General features: G+C 39.5%; 1 protein-coding gene across 2 annotated transcripts in view; it reads right to left on the bottom strand.

The window, feature by feature from the left end:
- LOC150079698 (uncharacterized) overlaps window positions 1-26528 on the bottom strand; it is a 65270-nt gene that overhangs the window by 12823 nt on the left and 25919 nt on the right. For both annotated transcript variants that reach the window (XM_090383620.1, XM_090383619.1), the window contains exon 2: window positions 1649-3354. In XM_090383620.1, the coding sequence (XP_090239746.1) occupies window positions 1649-3296 (1648 nt within the window). In that variant the 5' untranslated portion in view covers window positions 3297-3354. The remainder of the gene's footprint in view (window positions 1-1648; window positions 3355-26528) is intronic.

Genomic DNA, 26528 nt, shown 5'->3' on the forward strand with positions numbered 1-26528 from the left:
TTTGTCCTTACGTGATCCTGTAAACCGTTGGGGTCGGATCACTTTGACTATTGCCCAAGCCGACGGATGTTATTCATTACTGTTTATTTTAACAGATTACAATGGCGGTCCTGTTTTTACGCCCCTCGTGTCTTGCTTACAACGCCACCTATCGTAAACTAAGTGAAGTCTTTTGTTTTAAAGTTTTTCAAGATATTGGTTTGTGTAATTAAAGCTCGAGTACTAGTTGGACAACGTCAGAATGTGTGACCCTTGGAAAACTTCCAAAAAAAAGCATCGCGATAATCTTGATATTATACTAACCCGGATGTTGGATGTAAGGTGTACAAAATCAGTTCGAAATTTGACCGCTAGGAGATAAACGATTTATTCACTCCAAGAAATAAATTAAAGGAATAAAAGGTGTGTGTGTGTGTGTGGATTTACTGCACACCGTTTTTATTGGTCTCTTTTTCTTTGAGGGCATTTTGAGACATGCATGATTAATGCCAGTTGATATTTTAGTCTATTGTTGATCAGTACTCAAGAGATTAATGATCGAATTTTACATGGGGGCATGATTTGTATATCGGATGGTGCTATGCCCCACATTGGTAATAATACCGAACTAAGAGAAACTTTCACGGAAGAGCGAATTATCAGTCGCCATTTTTCACATCCCTCGCCTACAAGATCGCCCGATCTAACTCGAGCACATTTTTGGTTGTGGGGATAAGGAGATAGTGAATATTCTGTTGGAAATTTTGAAGGCAGTTGTGCAGAACCCAATGCCTCGTCTTGATTGCTTATAAGAATATAATGGTGGGCAAGTGGATATTTGATCGTTAGTAAAGATTGGTGAAAATTTTAGCTTTGTGTTATTGGTGTTCGAATTTCGAACTACTTTTTGTTTAAAATCTCCAACATATTTTGATTACAATGCAAAAAGAACTGCTCTTCAATACGCGCTTATGCAATAGTTTCTAGTTTGGAAATCAGAAAATAGAACGATCCATGTATTCATCTCTGAGGAACCCCACTTCTAACCCATTCTGGAGAGTAATCTTTGATCACTTTGACCACTCTCCTGTAGCCATCCCGTAATCCATCTAAATCTAAAGATCTTACCCATGATTCTAATATATTCCAACTTATATGTAATGTGTGTGTGTGTCATGCACCAAAGCAACCAAGGCCATGAGGTGTCAGTATATCTGTCCTTAAAATGTGTGTATTTTTTGATAGATCTGCCTCATTGCTGGGTAAGAAAAAAAACCATGCTACCCTCCCCTGGGACCGACTGACTCAGGCACATTGTGAAAAAGGGCCATAAAAATTCCTGATGTCATTTCCAGTATTCGAACCCAGGTCTTTTCCGCCCGTTGTGGGAGGACAGTGATTATACCCACTTCGCTATCATCGAGGGCCAGCATATATAGAAATTTATTAATACAGTATGTAATATTATGAGCGTTGAGGCTCATGAACACAGGGTTCAAAGATTCCACACCAAGTGACCCAGAAATCTTCACGCCCTACAAGAGTGGCGCGATATGGTCCGAGTTGCTGATGCGCCAAAAAACTAACAACCCCTACAAAAGCATTTTAGTCAATGGGTACAGTGGAAATTATCAGATTTAAATAAAAAATCAGTTTACATCTACCTTACCTAAATTCAATGCTGTTTGACCATTTTTATCCACGGCTTCCAAGTCGGCACCTTTATTAATTAACCTTTCCACCAGGGTGTCACTGCCCTCGTGAGCGGCATTATGAAGAAGTGTCCTTCGGTTACTGTCCACCTGATTGATATCTCCTCCACTAGACAGCAAAGTGTCCAGTGGGTCATCTGGGATTTTAGATTGATTGTTGGTGTCTTTGATGGTGTCTGTTTCATTGGTGGGCAGCAGAGCCCCTGCCGATACCAACAGCTTCACGATCTGTTGGTCTTTGGGCAGTGGAGTCTTCAGCAAACAGTCCTGGAGAGGAGTTCCACAAACTATTAACCATACGGGAAGATGGTATGATTGCAGAGGGGGAGTAAGATGGATTTTACTCAAATGCAAAGCGAAATCTTGCACTTCTTGAGGAGATAATTGAGTTGCAAACACTGTATACCTCATGGCTATCATACCATGTCCTTCTCTAGCGTTGCACAAATACTTCTGAGTACAATGTTTCACATCCAGTAACCACTCGGCAAAACTATGATGGAACAGAATTTTCGTTTGATGTTTTCCCTCGATAAGCAACTTGGATAAGGAAGTTAATCGCTTCTTGAATTCTTCCCAGGTGACGTTTGGATTGCGAGTCCAAACACACTGGAACACTTGCTCTTCCGTGAAGGGCTTTCTGGCAGCCAAGATTACGTTCAATATCGGTTGAACTTTGGAGAACTGTTTCCTAACAAAAAGTCTTTGGCAGAGCCACAAATACAAGCCATTCAGAGTTCCAGGGATCTCCCTGATCTCTCGCAGCATGATGAAGTTTTCTGCCACACCATCGAGTACTTTCTCCAGGTACATGAAGCATCCGTTACTCTTAATATGCAGTTGGTTTAGCATTTCGGCAGTTTCGCGACTAAGATGTTGCCTTAAGGGTTCTTCTTGGTCTAACCTACACAGAATGTATTGCTGGACATCACGGACCACGTGAGACTTCCTAAGATCGTCCAAACTGATTTTCCTAAATCCGGTGAACATCCGGGTAACACATTTACTCTGTTTTCTGGACGAACAGATGAGGAGAAGCCATCTAGGGAAGAGGTGGTGATAATTGGACAACAGTTCGGCAATGCTTCTACTCGCACCGTTTTTACTACCCACGGCCCCCAGGAAGGATTCGTCTATTGAGTCTACGAGCAAGAAACAAGTTTGGTTCGGTGGATCGATCTCCAAGAGAGGGAACAGGATGCTTTTCTTAAATGCCTCGTCCGGATTGTGCTCGCACTCGCTGCTGTGTAATGCATCTTCCACTTCGGGATTTTTGATTTTTTCGCTGTACCCGCTGATGAACTGTGAACTGGTGATTTGTTTCACCAGACCGTGGATGAAGTTCGAAATCGAAAGACTATCGATATCGTGAGCCTGGCAGAAGTGGTAAGCTAGAACCCTTTTACTCAACGAACACTGCTTCCCGTAATTATTGGTGGGCCACACGATTTCGCAGCACAGGGCCGTCTTACCAGATCCTGGACCACCCATAATGAGGGTACCGCAGGTCTTCGAAGAAGGTCGATTTTCCAAGCAGTGGCCGATCTTGGTGAAGGCCCATTCTCGACAGAAGAAACGTTTTCCTTGCAGCAGACTCTGGGTCATCTTGGGGGTTAGTCAGCGTTTCCTCCCTTTTAACTCAACTCGTCTGCAAGGCGGCATTCTGGGAAATAAATAAAAAATAAATTAAAATAATTCAAACATTATAAAGTTATGATAGAAAAATTAAGTTAAAATGGATATTCAAAGTGGATTAAGGAAAAATTCGAATAAACGAGACTTCGGATAAACGGAATTTTTTTTCGAAACACTTTTCCGAACATTAAGCAGCTGCTTGATCAACAAAATCACTTCGAGATAACTTTATCTCGAAGTGAAAGCAACCGGTTCTTCCACATCTCAGGGTGTAATTATGGCAGAAAAACAATACTTCAAGAGCAGATCTGACCTACTCAAAGGAGGACTGCACCGAAAAATAGGACATCCAGTGCGCAGCAAATACCATCTGAATTCAACCAATTCCAGAACTGCCATATTGCAACCCGTACCATGCATAGGGAATTGAAAAAATTGAATGTTGGCAGTAGCCTGCCTATTCGGAAGCCAATTGTTTCAGAGAAAAACAGAAAAATCCGCTTGGAGTGGTGTCGAGAACGGCGTGATTGGACAGTGGAACAATGGAAGAAAGTCATGTGGTTAGATGAATCACGATACAATTTGTTTTGCACTGACGATAGGCAGAGAGTATGGCGCGAACCTCACGAAGGTATGTACTCTGCTTTCCTTGTAAGACAACCCAATCATCGGGCGGTGGTATCATGGTATGGTGAATCTTTTGTTGGCACAAACTGGGTCCGTTGATACCGGTGGAAAGTCGAATGTCATCGAGGGAGTACCTGAAATTTGCATCAGACCTACTGCACCTTGCAATGTTACACTTTTATCTCGAAGGTAATGGCCACTTTATGGATGACAATGCAACAGCGTATCGAGCCCAGATCGTGCAAGAATGGTTCGGAGAATATGACACGGATTTCCACCATCTTTCTTGGCTTCCACATTCACCTAATCTCAATCCTATTGAGAATGTGTGGGATATGCTGAAGACAGCTATTCGGCAACGAAGTAATCGTCCATCAACTATGTCGAAGCTACGCGATATTTTACTATAAGATTGGTTGCAATTAGACCAAAACCCAATAAAACACCCCAGAATCCATGCTGCATCCGACACCTGTTGTTATTCGGAACAAAGGCAGCCCGATTCGATTCTGAATAAAGAAAAAAAAAAAGGTTCGTGCTCTTTTTTTTTTTTTTTGGCCAGTGGTTACATTGATTTTCCTCATTTGACAGTGCACATTGTAATTACCCTAGTCATTGCTGGGTTTAGGCAGTCTGAGGACGTGGTACATAATTTCAGTCTTTAAAAAGGAGGTCTTGGGTGCATTGGACCAACCATAATTGCATTACTTTAAGGCCCCTGTGACCTTGGAGCCTTGGACAGATGGGGTCATGTACCATGGTAAATCTGGCCTTCATCCACGAACACATCTGAAAAAGGCTTATTTTGACTATTTCAACCAGAACAAATTATAGGTTTTAATATTTGGACATTTTCCCTTATAAGAATCGCCAGTCAGCTCTTGATGGAGCTATGTTGTACACTATCCTTCCAAAATTAGCAACACCCCATCCTTCCCGAGCGTAGTAAGTGAGGCCAAACAGGAATAATGCAACTCTAGAGTATCCTAGCTACTGGGATAAATCATGGTAAATTGATTAGAGAGTTCAAAGAGTCAATGAGTTTCAGCATTAGCAACCTGTTGGTTCGTACTACAGCAGACTGCTGGTGGTTAACAGCATAAATTCTTCTCAGGCTCTACTGCAACCATCCACTTAGGGGCTCCTATCATTAATTTTGTCGGTTCAGTATAAAAGATATAAAAATGTCAGGGGAGTTAAGGGTCCCCTTTGGCTTGGGGGCCTTGGCACGTTTCACCGGTTCGTACACATATGCTATACCCCTGACCTTTCATATGCTATATGAAAGGTTACAAAAGAACTCAATCCGGGTTCCTGAAAAATATTGAAGAATTGGATCAGCTAGCCATGAAGGATGGTAACATCATTTTGAACAATTCTTCGGTTATTTTGTCCAGATGATAAAAGAATTGTCCAAAGAGCATGTACTGCCAGAGGCCAAAGTGGGCTCAGTACCGTTAAGAAAAATTCGTATTCTTCTGTTACTGGCTGCATGCGGTAAGTTCTATTAGAACGGACTGGGTTCCCTCATACCATGTAAAGGTTATGTTTCCTCCAATGAATATCTTTCTTTCGTACTGGACCAACTGGATTGCGATGGATTCTTTCAAGACGACAACTCAATTATCCACTGGGCAAAAACTGTATCTGAATGGTTCCAGGAACAGTCCAATATTTCCAACTCTGGCCACCTAATTCTCCAGATCTGAATCCAATTGAGAATGTCTGAGTGATGTTAGAAAGTGCAATTCGGCTTCTCGGTCAGTTCTCTATTGACCAAAACACAGCAAATGGCAAATATATTGATGAGAGAATGGTCAATCCTGGAGCTAGACTCTTTCAGTTACTTAGTGGAATCCATGCCACGTGTACGCGGTATAATTCGTGAAAAAGGTGTATTTACTAGATATTGAATAAAGGATTCTTTCAAGAAGAGAAGATTCTATTTTTTTAGCCAGTGAGTGTATATTGATATCTTTAACATGCTTTTATTTATATCTGGACCAGAAGTAAATAGCTCTTCGGAGTAAATTCAGACGATCACTTGCATGTAAACTCCACACAGGCAGACGATCACTTGCATAAATGGTCGCGTTCCTGCTCGATCTCGCATCGTCTGGGGAACTTTACAACACCATCTACCATCAAGAATTAAAATTTAAATAAAAATCTTAATAAAAATAGAGCGTCTGTCTATTCAATCGCTTCCGTCGTCTGCTTTCTGGGAACACTTAATTCTTACGACGATGCAGCAAATCCGCCTTAGGACGGAGAAGCATCTTCGAGACGCCAGTGCGTAATGTTTCCTCACAATCAACTTTAATACCTATCTACTGACAAAATGGCTTCCCAGTGAGCATCAACGTGGAATAAGTAGGTGGAATTATGGGGGCATTACAATGAATGACATTGCTCGCGACCGAACCACGCGGGAGTTCGAAACAACGAACAAAAATTCTAATTCAAGCTTTGTTTTGGGAATTCATTTATCCGCTAGATGTCGCTGTTATCAGCTGTGGGTCGATTGAGGACATTTTTATCGTCTGCCAACAAAATTTGATTATTATTAACGCGAGGTGTAAATATGCAGGTAAGAAAGAATTCTTTTTAAAATTAAAAAAAGGTAAAATAAATGCACACGTGCAACAATGTAAAAAGAAAATGCTGGATCGTCTGCTTTCTACCAATGGGTAGAAAGCAGACGATACAGCATTTTCTTTCGAAACAATTACATTGTTAACGTTCTTTGGCGCCATTTATAACCAAGGCATGCACTCATACGTCATAAATACCGCGTGTGGCATAAAGCTATGAAATGTACATGATGACGCATGCGTGTTACATGAACAGCACGCAAACAATGCAATTATTTGAAATGTACTCGTTTCTGAAACACGTGGATAGCATCTACTGGTAGTTTATTTATGACAGGCAGACGCCGGGCCATCAATAAAAAAAAAAAAAAAAAAAATCAGAATTACCAAAAGTGGGGCCAGATTAATGCGGCCAGCACTTCCTCGCTCTAAACATTATAAAATTGGCGCAGCTGTCTTTAAACATGTGCGCATGCAAGCTTGAAGTGTAAATTCATCGATATCAGAGGGGATGAAGAGGGGATAGACAAGGCTAATGTTCTGATGACTCATTATGAACACCGAAGCCCGGGATGTAGATAACTGTTGTATGTTAAGGGTGCTCGCGCGTTGGTGGGGGTCAGCAGAAGGGTACGTCACCGGTGAATCATCCGGTACAGAACTAAAAGTATTGGTCTCGGTCAGTATTTTAAAAAGAAGCGAAATGGCTTAGGTTTAATTAAACTATCATCCTTCTATGAAATGTACATGATGACGCATGCGCATTCGGTCTTTGCAGACATCGGCTGTTTGTTGCAGGAAAGGGAACGGAAGTTAAATGAACGAAACTGGAAAATATTCTGATCTCGAGTTTCCACCATGTGCTCACTACAGATAAAACGAATTTTGTTTAAAAACCACTGAAATATCCGGGTTTTGTTTAAATCAAAGTTTTGGTGTTTTCTCACATACGGGTGGAAAAACATTTATTTAATTTTGGCATTTATTTGGCATATAAACATCAAAAATATATGCTAATAAAGTAATTTACAATAGTTTAATATTCCAATAAATACTATATTCTTGAGGTGTCCCTCAAGGTTCATCCTTGGGACCATTATTCTTTAATATTTAAATTAACGATTTTATTCAGACTTGATGGTATTCGCTTATTCTTCTGCTTGTAATTTACAAACGTATCGACATACTGAAAATTCTTAGTTCTTTGGGGCTAAAGAAAACCTGTTCATAAAACAGAAAATCATAACATCTACGATGGAAGTCATGCATATAATATGATTATACCATAAATGCTCAGAATTTGCTTAAGTGTCAGTTATTGATCCTGCTATCTGGTAAAAGCTTTGTTCTTGCGACCTAAATGTTCTAAAGATCGGTTTGTCTGTTTTGCCAGATGATTAAAACTTTAGGTTCAAGTCTGAACTACACATACGATTCGAACCCTAATAATTTTGTTATATGAAAAGCAGTTTGAACGAGTTTATTCCTAGCAAATATCATCACACTACATTATATCTTTTGTTTTTCTTAAGAAAAACTTCATAAGAAAATTGCCTTAATAAAAAAAAAAAAAAGAAAAATAATTGCGTATTCGAGAATTGTTGGGACATTTCTTCGAACTACTGGAAAAAAAATACTACCAACACTGCAACGTCTGTCTCGCTATTAATTATGAATGCTGTTTCAGGCAACACTCTGTCATTATTGTAATGTAATGAGGTGTGACCATCCACGAAGCATATCACTCTTTAGTTTTTAGAATTACAAGGGAAAACCACGTTTTTCTTAACCGCTAAAAATTAGGAAGAGTGCCTAATTTGAAAAACTTTATTTATTTTCTTTTCTTTTTTGGACATCATCGTTCTTATTACAGACAAAGGCTTCTGAGAGATAGTCCCTATCGACACGAAGGCAGCTGACAGGTAAAAACTAAGCCACCATCTCCTAACTGGTAGGAACAGGCAGCGAACTCGCGAGAAGGATGCGATGTTCCTACTGTGTATCGATCGGCCTTTTTAGCCACAGAGCAGAACAATCAAAGGGAACCAGCAGGCGTAGGGGGAGGAACGCGGAGGGTGGACGCGAGAGAGAAAAAAGCGTCAAAAATAAGTGCAAACTTTTACTTTTCACCGATAACATTATCCAGGGCGACTAACCGGAAAGTGGTGAGGGATCTCTGGGGGAAAGGGAAAAGGTATGGGTGGAAAACTTTCTTTATTGCAATCACTGCATCCGGTGGGCGTTCTAGCAAAGTGAGATCTCATTAACTCCCTCCCCCTCCTCCCCTTGGCACAAGTCGGGCACGGGTTCCCATTTCGCTTGGTTTTGTGAATGTGTAAACTCTTCTCCGAATTATGACCTCGAGACTGAGTGAAACTTGTGTGTGTGTGCGCGCTAAAAATATTCGTTATATAATACTGGCTTGCGCGTGTGACTTCTTCCTGATTGGCCTTCTCGCAAAAAAAAAAAAAAAAAAAAAAAGAATATTTTGGGAAATAAAGTTGTAAATACTTGAAAAAGTTCTCAATGGCTGAGCGCACACTGTGTCCAGTTTATTTTCATTAAGAGGCATCGCTGCCTCTTAAATTGGTTAATTGTGAATAATGAAATGTGCTTTTAAGCAAGCAGTGCTGTTATTATCTTAGGTTTGTCAAAGATTGTTAGACGACAGATATTCTAAATATACTATGTGGCAGGTTGGAAAACTGTTTTTACTAAATTAGATCCTTCGATCTAATTTTATGGAAAATTTTATTGATTTCTATAAAAATCATTATTCAGCTCACTTATTGCTGTCGCTTAGTATTATGGGAACAGTTTAATTCGCTCGGAAAAAAAAGAGAAAAGGAATAGAAAGGGACAAAAGGAGGAAAAAATAAAAGGGACAAAAATATGAAAGTAAAACAAAATGGACAAAAAAGGAAACAACGAAAGGGACAAAAATGAGGAATAAAAAAACAAAAGGGACAATAAAAGAGGAAAGAAAAAACAAAAAGGACAAAAATGAGGAAGATAAAACAAAACGGATAATAAAAGAGGGACAATAAAAGAGGAAAGAAAGACAAAAGGGACAATAAAAGAGGAAAAGCAACGAAAGGGTTAAAAAGGAGAAAAAGAATGAAAGGGTAAAAAACAGAGGAATCGAGACAAAAGATGAAAAACAGAAGAATCAAGACAAAAGTGGAAAATGGAAGGAACAGATAAAAAAGAAACAAAATATAAGTTGAAAAAGAAACAAAAAAGAAAGGTGAAAAGAGAAAAAAATAGAAAAATTACAATGAAAATGAATAGGTGAAAATACTGAAGAAAAAAAAAAAACAGACAGAAATGGGGAAAATAATAAGAATAGAATGAGGAAACATGGAAACAACAAAAGGGGAGGGGGAGAATAAATGGATAAAAAATAGAAAAGTAACAAATGAAATAAAATAAATAAAACAAACCGGACAAAATAGATAAATAAAGGGAGAAAAAAAGAGGGAAAAGGAACAAAAGGTAGAAAAAGTAACGAAAGGGTTAGAAGAAGAAAAAGTAATGAAGGGGTTAAAAAGGAGAAACGGTAGCGAAAGGGTTAAAAAAGAAGAAATAGAACAAAAGGGGCAAAACAGAGTAATCGAGATGCAAGGGGGAAAACAAAAGAATCGAGACGAAAGTGGAAAATGGAAGGAACGCGTAAAAAAGAAACAAAATATAAAATGATGGGAAAAAAAACAAAAAAGGGTTAAATAAAAAAAAGGAATATTAAAATGAAAAAGAGGTTAAAAAGAGAAACAAACAAAATTGGAAAAGTAATAAGAGCAGAAAGAGGAAATATGGAAGCAACAAAAGAGGGAAAAAAAAGAGTAAATGGAAGAAAAATAGAAAAGGAACGAAAAGAAATAAGAAGAAATCGGAAAGAGGCAAAAAAGGAGAAAATGGTAGAAAAGAAATGAGTCAAAGAAGCGATTAAAAAGAAAAGCAACAAAAGGGAGAGACAGAAAAAATAGAGATAAAAAGGGAAATAAGGAATGTAAAAGGGGAAAAGAAACAGAAAATGAAAATATAGAAAAGGGAGAAAGAATGGGGGAAAAAAGAAAAATAGAGAAAAGAGACAAAATCGGGAAAAAGGACAAAAAGGTAGAAAAATGCTAAAAAGCGACAAAAGGAAAAAATGAAGAGTATGAAAAGGGAATATGAAAGAGGAGAAATGGAATAATTTAAGGAATAAAGAAAGAAAATAAAATAAAAAGAAAGAAAGACATTTCTTTAACCATATGTTTTTCGGCACAATTCCATGCACTGATTCCTAACTCGATCGAAACATCTGGACGAGTTTCGTATGCAATCCAGTTGTATTGTAGATCGATTGATTTTTCAAACCCGTTGCCCCCTCCCCTTTAGAATATGCGTCTCTCCAAGTGTGAGAATTGAACGCCAACATTAGAGCTCCTCTCAATCCATCTCTCCTAAATATTGTTTTGGCCTTGAAACGTTTCATTTGCAGTCTGCTCATCCGCTTTGAGTATGCAAAAGAAAACGGACAGCCTGCTGTACGCCAACTGGCCACGGCTCTAATTCTTTCTCTCTTTTCATAGACGCTTCGTCTCACATATCTACCTCCCATGTGCGCCAACTTTTTCTCTCTCTCTATCTCCTTTCCCGTTGACTCGGGGAGCGCAGTCCTCGCCTTTCAGTCCATATTGACGTCCCTCTGTCCTTCGTCCCCGGAGGAATTAATACCTCCGCTGTGGAACGCGATGTGCTAGCCTCCCCACGCTACCCTTCGCCTGGAGTGATCGTCTAGTGAAGCGACCGGGGGGGACGGGGTAGAGGGTGGGTCAGAAATGCTACTGTAGTGGTAAGGGAGGTTTCGGAATGTCGTTGGTATAATGACGCCATTTAGAACCATGGCCGAGTGACAATGACATAACCACCGGCTTAAAGGTTGCTCGAAATGATAATATACACCACCCCCAAAAAAGTATTCGCACACTCCAAGGATGAGAGCAGTTGTACGCTCAGTTATATCGGCAAGGAAAACAGATGGGATATTTTAGGCGTTGGTAAGCTTCGCCAGGGCCGTACACACCTCCAGCGCACCCCCAATATACAGCTCCAAGTAGGGTCCTTTTAAAGCGACCTTAAAAAGCGGATTTTCTGCATTTATACAAAGCCCGGCTCTCCCTAGAGAAACAAACTACGTATTGTGGGAAGGCGAAAAAGGCCACGCCATCTGCAGGCGTCCGTCAACAGCTTTAACGACCCTTAATAACACGTAAAAGTTAACAACCTTTAGAAAGGCATAATTACAGCGTGTTCCGCGTAACACGTCCGAGAGTATCACGTGTCTGCGATAAATTATTTTTGACCAGTCGACAGGTGCGCCCTCTATCGGCTCGTTATAACAACGGCAGAAATTTCGGACGCATCTCGTATCCGGCTTGGTCTTTGAGACGCAATTTTCGAGATGTTTCCGCGGTGAATATACCGTTTAAAAAAAGTTAGGGTACGATATTACTAAGCCTAATCGAAATGGTGGGAAATATACGGGAAAGAGGCGTCATGGAAAGAGACAGATGGACTATAAAATACAGCTTGAGGAAGCGGGGGGAGGGTCATTAAATCTTCACGTGAAGAAGAGACCTCCAGACGAACAAATGATGATGGATTTACAAGCTTAAGGGGTAAAAATCACATTAAAATTCCTTCATTGCTTGGAGGCGATAACGGAAATTGCCACTCCTTCTAATACGGGCAGAATGAAGGAATTTTTGTGCCTCCCAAAGGAAGATGTAAATCGCCATTAATATCCTATAAGGGGCTGTCCCTGGGGATAAGTGTCCCCATACTTTCACTTGATCTATTGGCTGGCCAAGTTTTTTCTTTTTCTTTTTTTTTTTTTGGACATTTAAAATGGTTAATTAGCGATCAGCACAAACTGTCTGCCACCTCCCCAAATATAATAAAACCATCAAGGCTAGGAGAGGAGGGGTGGGGGGAGGTTTATTCCGGAACTTGATTTACACACTCGTAGATCATGCACGCCTGCAGTTGACGTCTAACGAGGACACTTGATTAATGTACCCAAGGTAACACATCAAAGGTAGTTGTAATAAGGGCCGATCGCTCGGACGACATCGTGTTAGCGATGTTCCTTCCGCGAAACACCGATACATTCATCACCCCCCCCCCCTCTCTTGGCGACGGAGAAGCCAACCTCTGTACACTAACAACCACAAGGAAAAAATATTCACATTGTACGCCTAATAATTTTCATAGTTAGTGTATAAATCCGATTAAGCAGTTATTATTTCCCACCAGATGGCGACACTGACATTAGTATTAGCAGTGGCCACATGGTGCAAGGGAGCCTATGCTGCACCAGCCAAAAAAATAAAATAATAAATATAAATAAAATAAAATAAATAAGAGAAAAGGAAATAGACAACCTATGCGTTTCTCTCCTCCCGCAGTTAATTATCCAGCTGACCTTTGAATTTCCCCCAACTGTCAGCCTCCACCACCCATTAACTTATTCCAGACATCCCACAGATAAAAGTGTTCCCGTTGTGCGTATGATAATTTTCATATCTGGCGTACGTCAATCCAATTATGGAGTTCCTTACTTCTCACCAGATGGCGACAAGATTGATTTTTTAAATCGAAATGGCCTCGAGGATACCCAACCCCATATCCCCCGAACAAATGCTTAGTATTGATTAACGCACAGTAACCGAAGTATATTTTCTTCTTCTTACACTTTTGCCTATTTCTTGGAACTCTATACAGAATAAAAGACGCTGATGAAGTATTTTTATTAATTTTTTTAAATCCTAATTTAGTACATACGGGTATTTTTTTTTCTGGCTTTCTAACAATTGGCTGAGATCTGTTTGTCTTAATTAATGTTGATATCCTCCAATATTTTGACTATGTATTGTACATACCACATACGTTCATGGAGCAGACACATACAGTTTCTCTGCTTCAAATACCAAACCCCCCCCCCCTGCCAACACGCCCCTGATTTTGGCGGGGATACCTGCCTCGAATGCAAATGTGGGAAACAGACCGGATCTGTTCTACACCTTTCCGGTCATTAACTATTTCTCTTTATGAATAGGGATGACTCGCTCTCCTGTAGGCGCGTGAAAGAGCTTTTATTTTAGTTTTTTCTTTTTTTTTTTTTTTTCGCCACTGTGGGAAATGTACCGCAACATAAATGCAGCTCGGCGTTTGTTTTTTTTTTTTGTTTTTTTTCTTAATTTCCGATGAAGAGTGGTCTTCAAAGCTAAGAGGGCAGAACGGGGGCTGACTTAAACTTTTCTCAACCCTCTCCCTGCCCGGTTAAAAGAGAGAAATCTAACTCCTTAGCTTATTTAGATATTCGGCTCTGTCAAAGCATTTTTCTTTAACATATGCTGCCTGCTCCCCCTACTGGAGACAAGTAGCAAAAGAAACAATAAAAAAAATAATAATTAAAAAAAAATCGCACCAGAATTTTCTTGATGTAGTTGACAGACTCGATTTCTCTTTAGATTACGTTTCAGTCAGAGTTAATAAGGAGAAATTATGTCAAAGGGGTCAAAAGGGGAGAAAAAAAGTGTCGCTGTCTGAAGGTTCTAGCGAATCTACCCCCACAGGGGGCCTCTGAGAAAAAGAACCCAAGCTGGTGTGAAAGTAAAGTAAATTGTTTTGATTCCACACTTGGCGTGGGCTTTTATTCATAATCGATGCTGAAAGATCCTTTTAACTTTCCAGAAAGCTTTGTGAATATACACTACATCGCCAAAAGTATGCGAACACATAAGTAGTACAAAAAAAGGATTTTAATTTAAAAAATCTAAAGATAGTAAAGTCGTCTTTAGCCTCTATGGCAGCCATAACCCTCTTGATCATACTTTCTACCAACTTCCAGTAGATGTCAGCCGGAATTTTGGAACTGAGGCCAGGACCGGCTTTAGAGTAAGACCGAGTAGGCACTGGCCTAGGGACGCTAACGCCCCCTTAAATTTGGAACAAATTGGTAAACTTAATCATTCCAAAAAATGAAAATCTTTTCACCAATGTGGCCTAGGGGCGCCATAAACCCTTGAGCCGTCCCTGTAACTGATGACATCCAACGCCTGCGTGATTTATACTGGTATATCTGAGCCAATACAGGAATTCTGACACAGTACACGATATTCGTGGAAAGGTGTCCGAATACTTTTTGCCATTTAGTGTATAAAGGAGCTAAGATAGCTCCTGGTGGAATCAGTAAACTCGACAAATGACACCATTCTCCGCTAGAGGTCGGGACCATCGCTAACTTAAACTAAAATTGGTTTAATAGGCGTTAATTCTAAAGTGTATTCCGAAATAGAGATCTATTTTCTCTTCGTCTTCTCCATCTTTCTCTGTCCTTTATCATCCTTGTCAACGAAGAATGAATTTCTTTCCTCAGTGTCTTCGAAGAAAGCTACAAGTCGGTCACAATCGACTACCCGATAAGATAAATGGGGCCTCTCTAACACAAAGGCCTTAAGACGTCGTACAAAAGAACGCCAAGTTCTTATCTTGGGGTCTTCGCTACCTGTTTCTTCCGGGTATATCAGAAGTGGCAAACTGTAGGTCTATCTCCTCCTCCTCCTTCCCCCTTCCACCTACGGGGATTAAGGGAAATCTTATCGCTGGTCTTGGACGAATACAAGACAATGACTGGAGATAGTTGGACAAGAAGGGGGGGAGATGAATGATGGTTGGGGAGGAAACTTGTAGGGGGACATCTAGAACTAAAAGGTGTTTATATAAAACTCAGTTGACCGTTCGTCAAAGTCACCTGTCAAAACTAATTATTATAACCTTCCTACAATCTTAAAAATAAAAACAAATAAAGAAACGCAAAAGTGGAAGGTTTATTGGACACGTCCGAGAATTGGCAAAAAAATAAATTTAACTCTAGAGGGCGCCAGTGAGAGTTCCAGTCGATGGTATTGTTAGCTTATTGTGAAGTGGCTGAAACTTGTAAAACTTGTATTTAAATCTCTAAGAATTCGAATTCGTCGCAATCCACTGGACGCTGTAACCAAGGCAATGTGTGCCTTAAGGCTTAAGGTATTACTGTACCTGTTTTGCCAGCAGAAATTTGCATAAATTTAAAGCAATCCACCGTCTTTGAGATGCTCTACATTTCAGACACCATATTTTATTAAGTACTATCCATTTCTAGGAAGAAGAACAGCATACGGTGTGGTGTTAACTCGTGGTATAAACCCCCGCGCTAGATGTATGGGATCTAGCTTCTAAGCCTGCATTCATCATGCTGGATCTCTCAGGGATGCGGTTGTTATAGCAACCGTTTCTCTGTAAGACTTGGAGCTAACGACAAAAAGCACTCAATTTTTTTTCTTATCTTTTTTAATGCCAGAGAAGCTAACGTTTGCGGCTGCAAATTAAATATACAAAATAAAAGGAAGGTGTCAATTTTATTCTTAGCAAGGAGGGGGGGGACACCAGAAACGCTGAGTGATTTTTTTTTTTTTTTTTTGGGGAGGAAAGTTAACGTACTTCATTCAAAGAACAATATTTTTAAACTCACGTAATTATCTTTCTCCTTTTTTTTGTTTTAAAAAAAAAATAATACGTTGTACATTCTTCGATTCAAATGTTTTATTTATTTATTTTAATTTTTTTTCTACCAATTTTGCTTATCTCGAATATTTTGGATTCTTATATTGGTAAACAAAGTTGTAAATACTTGAGGAAGTTAGAGTATGTTTATCTTCGATAAGTGCATCGTACAACAGCCATTTCTCTTTTGAGGGAGGCTGCCAGGATATTCTTCAGACTGGTGTAAAGTCAGAGTGGAGTTCCTCAAGGATCGCTACTTGATCTGGGAGTATAATACTCCCAGATCCTTTTCTTCCTCTAGTATTTTGGACAGATATAAAGTTCTCGGCAGTGTAAACAGGCAGCCAGGAAAGCTCATGGTGTCCTTTCAATGATTTATCAAACGATAGCCTTAGGGAGGTCATAATCCCACTGTATGAGGCAATTGTAAAACCACATTTGGAATACTCTGTCCAAGTATGGAACTTCATCTGAAAAAAAAAAAGACATTGAGCTTCTTGAGAGGGTCCAAATTCAAATTCCAGGGGAAGGGGTTTAGACTGGATTGTAGGAAGTTTTCTTTCATCCAGCTAGTCGTTGATTGCTAGAACAAGTAGTTGAGGTTGACAGTTTGAATAAATTCAAAGGTCAACTGAATAGTTATCTGCGTGAGTTCTTTTTTCAGCCAGTGCAGCAAACGCCTGTGGCTTTCTTGCACTACATGGCTATTATTATTACTAAATTTTTTTTTTGTAATTCTAAAAAGGCTTGAGTCTTAAGAACCGGAGTTCCCTGAGGAAAAGCCATTTCGACAAAGGCTTGGGCGTTACATTACTGAAACAAAGGAATTTTTCTAATTAATTTTATTTTTGAATTTAAAAGATAAAATGAAATTAATTTAATTTCATTTAAAGGATAAAATTCATTAAAATTTTCATTCCATTAAAAAGGATTTCATTAAAAGGATAAAATTTGTCCAATATCCAAATTAAAAAATCAACGTTTCGGAATTCTATATTGAATTTCTTCTTCGGGCAAAGTTTTGGGTTCTGGAGTTTCTTCATTCAGAAAGTTACTGCACTTAATCATGTTTGTAATGGAGAACAAACTCAGTTTCTTTGAAGTTGTACACCACGTTTATTCTAGTATATATCCACGCAATGTCCTCCTCTGATTCAATTATTGTCAAGGTTCCCAGGTCAGTGCAAGTTTTTTATTTGTTAGCCATTTTGTTAGGCAAAAAATACTGCCCTTAGCCGATGTATCAAAAGAATTAAATAAAAGTAACATAAAAATATGTTTTACCTCACTACCAGCCAAAAACGAAGTTGTAAACCATCGCAATCCAATAAATGAAAGAAGACGAGTCCTGCGGTGGGGTGGAGGGTGGAAGTTTCAATTTTAAGACCAATAAAACCCTGGAACACAAATCCAAACTCTACACTAAAAAATCTTACGTCATTTTCTATGCCATTAAATTAATTATAACAACTTGAGTGCCATCTAGTGTCAGCTGTTTTCATTGACAGTTGGATCACGTGCCTTTCTCGAGCAACAGTCACGAAGAGAGGTGCGAACAACAGGAGACTAGCCATTTCGGCGCCAGGAGCTATGAGCAGACGCACACACCCTACCTGATTTCTGGTGTGTGTGTTATTGATCTGTGTACCAGTGATCAATACGATGGGGCTGTCGCCAGCCTTAGGTCAGCAAGGATTGTAGACTTATATCCGTAGCGGGGGCCTATTGTAAGTTAATGTCACTTGTGAACAGCAAGGAATCATGGGAGATAATCTGACAGTGAGATAGGACATGACCGAAGAAATGTGGATTTCTTTTTTCTTCCTCCCCATCCCAATTTCTGTCTAGTAAGGGATTCATTGAGATTTTAAGAAATGCTCTCAGATCAAAGTGTTCATCAAAGACTTGGCAACGTTCTTTGTATATCAGATTGGCTTCTCTTCATGGTTTGCTGGAGTAGGCTAGCAATGAATAATTTAAAAGACATTTTTCTTTTTTTTTTTCGAATGGTAATCGTACACGGAAGGTTGCTGAACTTATGGTACAATGGTTGGGATGAGTACTGTTTTTGTATCTTCAGAAAATGGACGTGAAGAAAGGTTGTTTGAAAGAGTGAGGCAGAGTGGATGAGTGAAAAATGCAAATGTCGTTCTTTCATTTGGAACTGAGTTCCGAATGACCGTCGGGTGAGAGGGAGTGGAGTGAGTTTGTAAGAGAGAGATCTTTAGTAAACCTACTTGTCCTTTTTTGAGAAGAGCCAAGGCATTTATGGGTGGTTTCAGGAGCACTACCCTTTCACATTAAAATCTACTCTAACGTAGGGTGGATTTCGGATTTGCAAAGAGTTAATAATTGTTCAAAAGAAAAATGATGTTGAGAAAGAAAAAATAAGTTTGTTTTGGTTGGCAAAAAAGCGAGATTTGTGGAATGTAATACAGTAAATGGCAAAAAATTGGAAACCCTTATTCAACGTCTAGTAAAGTCACCTTTTGCTAGAAGTGCAGTGCATACCCCACGTGGTGGATTCTACTAGGTGTCTGACAGCGTCTAACTTTAGACTTGAACATTTTCTCATCAGGATATTTATTATCTGCTGTACTGTGGTCTGAAGAGAAGCTGCATTGTTGTTTCAAACAGCTCCCAGACATTCTCAATTGGATTCAGATCTGGAATATCAGGCGACCAGAGTAGATGTTTAAATTCTTGGGAATGTTCCACGAATTATTCAGTTACAATTTTTGCTCGGTGGATGGTTCCGTTGTCTAGAAAGAATCCGATGCAATTTGGGAAAAAATGAAGCACTGAAATTGGTCTGATACGACAGAAGGCTATTCATTGGAGGAAACACAACCTTATAATAGTTTCAGCGGACCCAGTTATTAACAAGAGAATATGCCCCATTAGAAGAAGAAGAACTCTTTGTTATATACAGAAGGCACGTTGCTGTATATAACTCCCTTCACGGCTACAAGCCAGTGGTTTACATAAAAGAAACTACACAACATAATAAACAAAGATAAAATGACAAAAAACAAAAACAACATTATGACTCCAGAAAGGTTTGAACACTAAAGTGATGGACGGGTCCTCGCGAGCAGGTTCTAATATCCTGTGACGTGGTCCTGGAAAGAAAGTCGGCCGAGTGCGTTCTGCCTATATTTCTTATCTACTGCGAACTTGTAGAGATCGCCGTCCAAGGAGTGTATGTCCTGCAGCATTTGCACCTGTAAGAACCGATCAGATAATTTTAACCGGTTTGGAATGGCCTGAAGGACTGTATTAGCCCTAATGCTTGCAACCGGGATCCTCCATCCGCAGTTAGCCCAGAAATTTGGTACAGAAATAATGCCGACCATCATTTTGACGGCAAAGATGAGTCTTCTCTCGTAAATGATGGCAGGAAGACGTCTCATGTTGAGAGTTACGGCCATCTGTGGTCCTTGGCGCAGGGGGAAGCCGAAATTTCCATATGGCCTACTCCAATAGCCAGAATTCCCTCGCCAAAATCCGTCTAAAATGGGTCGAAGCAGTTGAAGTCCAGACTTCGGCTCCATTTAGTATGACTGGAGCATACCGTCATCTCCAGCGCCTTGAGTAGTGGACACGAGATAGCCTGGATGCAGGGCTTTAAGAAGGTCACGCGACACTTTCACCATACCATAGGTGCGAAAAAGTTTAAATCGAGACTCGTCAAATCACATTGTTCACTATTCCACAGTCCAGGCTTGGCGTTGGTGGCACCAATCCAGTCGAATTTTTCGGTTTGTTTCAGAAAGAAGTGACTTTTATATATGCAAACGACTACCAAATCCCAGTTCCATTAGTCCAATCCAAGATACAGACAACCGGGAGATCCCAGGACTCCGAAATCTTAAAAGACCTCTTCCTAATTATCTATATATCATTAAAAGGTGAATGGACCACCAAATATCTCGAGCAGGCATTATTTCTTCAAGGTCATACAACAATTTTAATGGAACTAAGTTGGGCACACAATTATCACATTTCTAAACCCGAAAAAACAAAAAAAACAGGCACAATATTTGACATATATTAGACAGAGTATTTGAATGAGCGTTCCTAAAAAGAACATACAAATCTACAGTCAAAAGAAATCCTCTTTTCATGATTTAAGTTGGTAGGATTTCCAAATTTTTGGTTTTGTATAATAAATTTCATGAAGCAGAAAGACCCCGTCATTTTGTCTGTGTCTGTTCGCACGTTGTACATCTTCAGACAGTTTAAGAAAAACATCTGTCTCGCTAAGGAGGACCTCCCTCTCTCTCTCTCCTCCACAGCTGTTTTAAGTCTAGAAAGATGTCAACGAGACTATGCATGATGCTGAGATATGAAATACTCGTTTAATTTTTTTTTTCCACGCTCATCATTCCCCAAGTTCAACACCAGAGGTCGCCAGGATATTCTGAAATCCTTGGGCTAATGAAAAACACTTCATTCTCCAAGCTTGCCGGGGTTCCATTGGATGTAATGATTATAACTTGATTTTTTTTCACTGATTGGCGAGATATATCTCTACTCATACCAAGAATTTCATCCAGAAGATCTCTGTGCAATCAAAAGAAAAAAGCCTTGCGATCCTGTCATTGGATATTACTCCTTCCTTACGTGTGAAAAACAACACCCCTTCCCCCTACATGGTACAACAAAAAAGGAAAGAAAAACAAGTCCAAAAAACAGGAAGTGTATCTGTGATTTTAACTCAAAGCGTTCGTAATCCTTAGCTCTAAAGGTTTGAAGCATCTGGTTTCGTCTGCGGTTTTCTCAGAGATCTTGGCAAGGGATCGTGCCCCGGAAACTATTGTAAAAAGTGCATCGAAGCTGTGAGAACATAGCACCAGTGGGAGAGGTGGAGAATGAAAAACAGCTGTAAGGGCACGTAGTTCAAAAGCGACAACACCTGCCAGTAGAACATCGCTTGTCTTGTATTCATTAACGTACGTGACCTGTGAACACATTGAGAGTGAGGTGGGTTAAGATGATGGTGTAGAATGAAAATTGTAACAAACAAAAAGTAGAAATGTGAACTTCAGGCTTTAGCTAAGTTCCTGACCACAATATTACGTTGTTGCTACTGCTGTCAGTAAGTTTTGCCTCCAAGTACACGTCTTTATTTTGGACTTCAGCGTTGAAGCAGCTGATTCGCAATAGATTGTTGTAGAAGGATTTTAGGAGCATCAGCAACTAAGCCCATATTGCTCCTTGTGTTCCGAGGTCGATTATCTATTTTCTGGACAAAAAATCCGCTCCCCTGGAAGGGAAAACCATGGTACCCTTCCCTGAGACCGACTAACTTGGTCACGTGTGAAAAATATCCATAAAAATTCGTACCATCATCGACAGGATTCGAACTCAGGTCTTTTCCACCTGGTGTGGGGAGGACGGCGATCCTACTCAAGAAGGCACCACAGATTGACCTGACCTGTTTGGATCCTCTTTACGTTGTACTGACGTCTGTGTCAGTTTTAAGACAGAAAGTTCCCGATGTTCAAGTTGTATTTCTTCTGTACTTTGAATCGCAGCCAGCGACTGTGTCCAACGTATTCTGTTTTCTGTTAAGTCATCCACATGAATATCTTGATGATCCATATCAAGGTCTTTACAAAGAGTCCAGAATTTGCCCAACTATTAATATCCGGACACCTGCATGTCTACAAATAACCTCAACAATACTAATAACATGTGCTGAAACATTTACAAGAACTGTAGTGTTCGTGGAACACTCTCCACTAGGTTTTTCTAAATGTTCTCCGATATCTTCTGCTATTTGGCTTTCAAAGTGGCAATCAGTTTGGTTCTGTTTTTTGGGCAGTTTCTGCTCACACGCACCCGATTAATCCTAGTGGATCTTTAAAAGGATTGAAGGTTTTAAGGTCAGGGATTTAAGGATTTAAAGGTCAGGGCTCTGGGCTGGCTAGTCCAACATTTCGACCCTCGTGTCCTTAAACCAATCACAATGCGAGCAATGCGATACCTCATACCTGTATCAGTAAAAGAACCTGTATCAGTAAAATTATCTACCTAAGGTACTAACCATAGTTATATTTCAATGATTCATGATGTTCCTATATATCTAAAATTGAATCATACTAATTTTGATCCCACTATACTCCAATTTCAGCAAATCCATAAAACTATGGACTTACTGAAATATGGAGCATTGTTCACTCATCAAGTTTTTCACCAAAGAAGGAAATGGGCCAAAGGCCATTCATGAAAGGATGGTGGCTGTGTATGGAAAAAGTGCACCTTCAGAGTACCAGGTTAAATTGTTTTACTGATACAGGTTCTTTTACTGATACAGGTATGTATCAGTAAAAGAACCCGACGTTCTGCCACAATGTAAGTAACGCATTATTGTCCAGGAAATCTAGATAAACCTCAGCAATCATGATTTTTTCCAAAAACAACAAATGGCCACAGGCCAATCCATAAAAACAACTCTAGACCTTCATGCTACCTATGCTAAACTTCATTGTCGTGATGATACAGTCTGGTTATCTCCAGGCATGACTTTCACGCTGGTAGACGACGTATCCTGATTCATTACTCCAAAGCACGGCTGGCTTTCCATTGCTTTACGCTCCAAGAACGGCGAGTTCTAGACCAACTAAACGATGCTTGGCATTAATCGGGTGGTTAAGAGTTTTTTTTTTTTGTTGTGCACCTTGGACAGTACACCCCCTAGTGGTGGACCACGACTATCCTTTTACCCATCTCCTGCAAATTATTTGACCATTTGTGTAAAGGATGACACCCTGCTATGACAGCCTGTTTTATGCTAACTGGTTCCTCATCAGATAGCAAACGACTCTATTTACAACACATAGACAAAACAGTTATAAGAGTTGTTCAATGTTCAAATGAAAGCTATATGGTCTCAACAAAATTATAATAGGTTTGCAGGACTACCTTTGTCCTCTTTATATTTTCTTCTTTTTTTTTTTAGGCAGCCAGCAGGATTTAAGACTGCATAGATAATGCGATGGTCTTAATTCTCACAACTCGTTGCAAAACTGCAAAAGGTTAATTGTCCATTTCTGCAAAAGGTGAGAGAAAATGCTATGACAGCCCCTTTCAGGACCCTTCATCAAACAGCAGGTGGTCTCTAGAGACAACAATTGGAAGAATGAGATATCTTTAGCTATATTACAACTTTTAAAACTGATTTCGTGTATTGCATAGCTGCTCACACTGAACAACCCTTACAACTGATTTGTCTGCGTGTTGTTATTAGAGACCATCTGCTATCTGGTGAGGGACCAGCCAGCAGTAAAAAAGGCTGTCATAGCAGTGTCGCCTTCAAACAATAAACCTTTTGGAGAAGCAGTCTGTATATATGCTCTATTAAATCTGTGGTTAATCTCTTTTGTAAGCAGAAGCTTACTCACACGCACGCACACACACAGACACACACAAACTATAGATTTATTCCCACACAACAAAAATTCATATCACATTTATATCCAGTTATACAGCTGGTCAGGTGCAAGTTAAAGTAGAGAGAAAAACAAGAGGTGGCTCAAGGTCACTTATAGTGTAATACCGTAATATGTTGATAAGTTTAGGATTGGGAGGTTGAAAAGAAACATGTTAGCACGAAGACTATTTTAATGCATGATCAAGAAAACTGCGCATGAGCACTTCGTTACATTCCTTTCCATGTACCTTAGAGGCATTTTATTCAGGCCTTGTTTTAAGTGATGAATCCTGGAGGAAAATACTAGAAATATCGAAGAAAATAGGCATCAAGTCCGCGCGCGCGCGCACACACACACACATCCCATTCTACTGTAGAATCCATGTTGTCGTTCATCTCTGGCGACATTCGCATACTGTGGGTGCCTTATCTCCCCCCCCCCTCGGTCATTGTCTTTTCTCCCTCTCCGAAGGTATTCTGTTATCACGTACAGATAACGAATGAAGAGTGGGTATTTAAAATGCAAACGTGCGACCTGCGCCGTTGCTCTGGTCACCGACATTAGCGGGGAACCTTAGGGGAGATGTGTTGGGGGGGGAGTTAGAAAATTAAGTGCCGCAAATGAAATTGCGGTAACTGCGTTATTATCTGGATTTAATTAATGTTCTGCCGTTATTGTCTTTCTTATCTAATCAGTTTTATTCGCTACCCCCAAATATCGCCCTACCCTCCTTCTGTTTTTCTCGGAGCTCGAGGCTACAGCGAATGCTTTCTTGTACGAGTCGCTATTTTCCCGCTAATTCAGTGTCACTTTTTTTGTTGATCATTTTTAGGGACTTTTCCAATGGCATTTACCCGATTTTGTTTTTTTTTTTTTTTTATTATTATTTCTATATTTTTTCTTCTCTTCATCTAAGGAGTAAAAGAAAAAGAACACTTTAATTTGTCACTTGCATCTCCGATGTGCTCGATTTTAGAAAGAAAAGTCCAATTTTTTTATTTTTCTTTCTTTTTTTTTTTTAATAAGGGGCTAATTACACCATAAGCAACAGAGTGGCGACTTGACACTAAGATTTAACTGGAAGACTTCATAGAGAAATGAATTTTAATTACATTTCTTTTAAAGCCAAAGAAATGTTTTGAAAATCGTGAAGCTCTTCAAAAGATATTAGAATCTCAATTGGTAAGTATTCGTGGATACGAGAGAACCAGCAGGACGTAAAGAAGAAATTATAATGATTATTATATCAATTTTGGGTTTGCATTTTAATTGGAGAAAAGAATATTCTCAACTGTAGTGAAGTACTTAAAAACAAAGTCAAAACTGATTCTGATTTGAAACCTTCCTTGCAGACTCTTCCTAATGAGTTTTTGCTTTGGTTTGAAGCAAGGATATCTATTTTTGATTTTGAAGCCAGGTATCTAGGTATCCAGTCATATGAGACTGTAACTTTACAGAAATTACCCAGCCCAAAGCAGCAGCAACAGCATGTGACCTGTGCACTGATGCATTGTCCTGAAGAATCAGCACACCTCTAGAATGTACATCCCTTAGGTTATACAGTAGGGATGCATATGACTCCTCAGTTTCTGCTTGCATTACAAGTAGTGAATGCACAATAATCAGCATCCCAAAACATGGTGGCCATAATCTGGCCATAATTTTTTGGGTTGGGGAAGAACCATTGTGCATCCATTGCATTGATTCTTTGGTTTCAGGATCCAAGTGATGAATCCATGTTTTATTACCCGTAACAATTCTGAAGATGAAAGTTTCAGGATCCCTTCCATAAAGCTCTAAACTCTCCTCACAACACCGTACTCTGAATTGCTTCTACACAGCGGTAAAATATCTAGGGACCCACCTGGCACTGATCTTAGTCATCCATCCCCAAACGTTCATGGAGGATAGTTATAACTACTCCCTCAGATATGTCACATTCCCTAGAGGTTTGTGACACCTTTAAACGTTTGTCATTCAGCGCAAGGGTTTCCATAGCTTGGCACATTTCTGGAGTGGTCGCTGTCACAGGCCTTCCTGGACGTGGATAATCTTCGATGGACTTTCTACCCCACTTGAATTGTTTTGACCACAATTTAACCTGGTACTCTGAAGGTGCACTTTTGCCATACACAGCCACCATCCTTTCATGAATGGCCTTTGGCCCATTTCCTTCTTTGGTGAAAAACTTGATGAGTGAACGATGCTCCAAATTTCAGTAAGTCCATAGTTTTATGGATTTGCTGAAATTGGAGTATAGTGGGATCAAAATTAGTATGATTCAATTTGAGATATATAGGAACATCATGAATCATTGAAATATAACTATGGTTAGTACCTTAGGTAGGTAATTTATTTAACGCCCCTCGTAGAAAGCCAATATTTCTTTTGTTAGTTGTAGGAAGACGTTTTGCATCGTGGTCGATATAACAAACTAAAAATAGTGTTCTAACTCTTCATCTCTTTCAAAACTTGCCATCAAAAAATTAAGCATTTTAAGGAGACTGGAAACGTTCATAATCTCCTTAGAAGTGGTAGAACATGTTCGTCTGTAATTAGAAAATAATGTTTTACGTGTTAAGCAAGCTGAAAATTAATTGCCCTAAAAATCCACAAGAAAGCTATCAGGATGAAAATACCAAAAACTTACAATAAGGAAAATTTTAAAAGATTTAGGACACATGGTTTCTTTTCAAAACTGGACGGATTTAATGAGGATGATCCTAATAGGAAAGTGGAATTCGTAGGAAAGTTTCTCCAAATGTGTGAAAATAATGAAAATTGTTCAGTGACCTCTTGGAGTCTAATGAGGCAATTTTCTAGCTGATGCTAACACAGTTACGTCGATTCGTCCATTAAGAACCTTAACAACCAAAGTGAAAAGGAATTAAACTCTCCCGGTGTTGTTGGACCACTGTTTTTCAATGGAAAAATTCGCAATACATGGTTGC

This window comes from Mastigoproctus giganteus, chromosome 10 (assembly GCF_048544385.1).
Source record: "Mastigoproctus giganteus isolate SK-2022 chromosome 10, ASM4854438v1, whole genome shotgun sequence".
Classification (NCBI taxonomy): Eukaryota; Metazoa; Arthropoda; class Arachnida; order Uropygi; family Thelyphonidae; genus Mastigoproctus; species Mastigoproctus giganteus.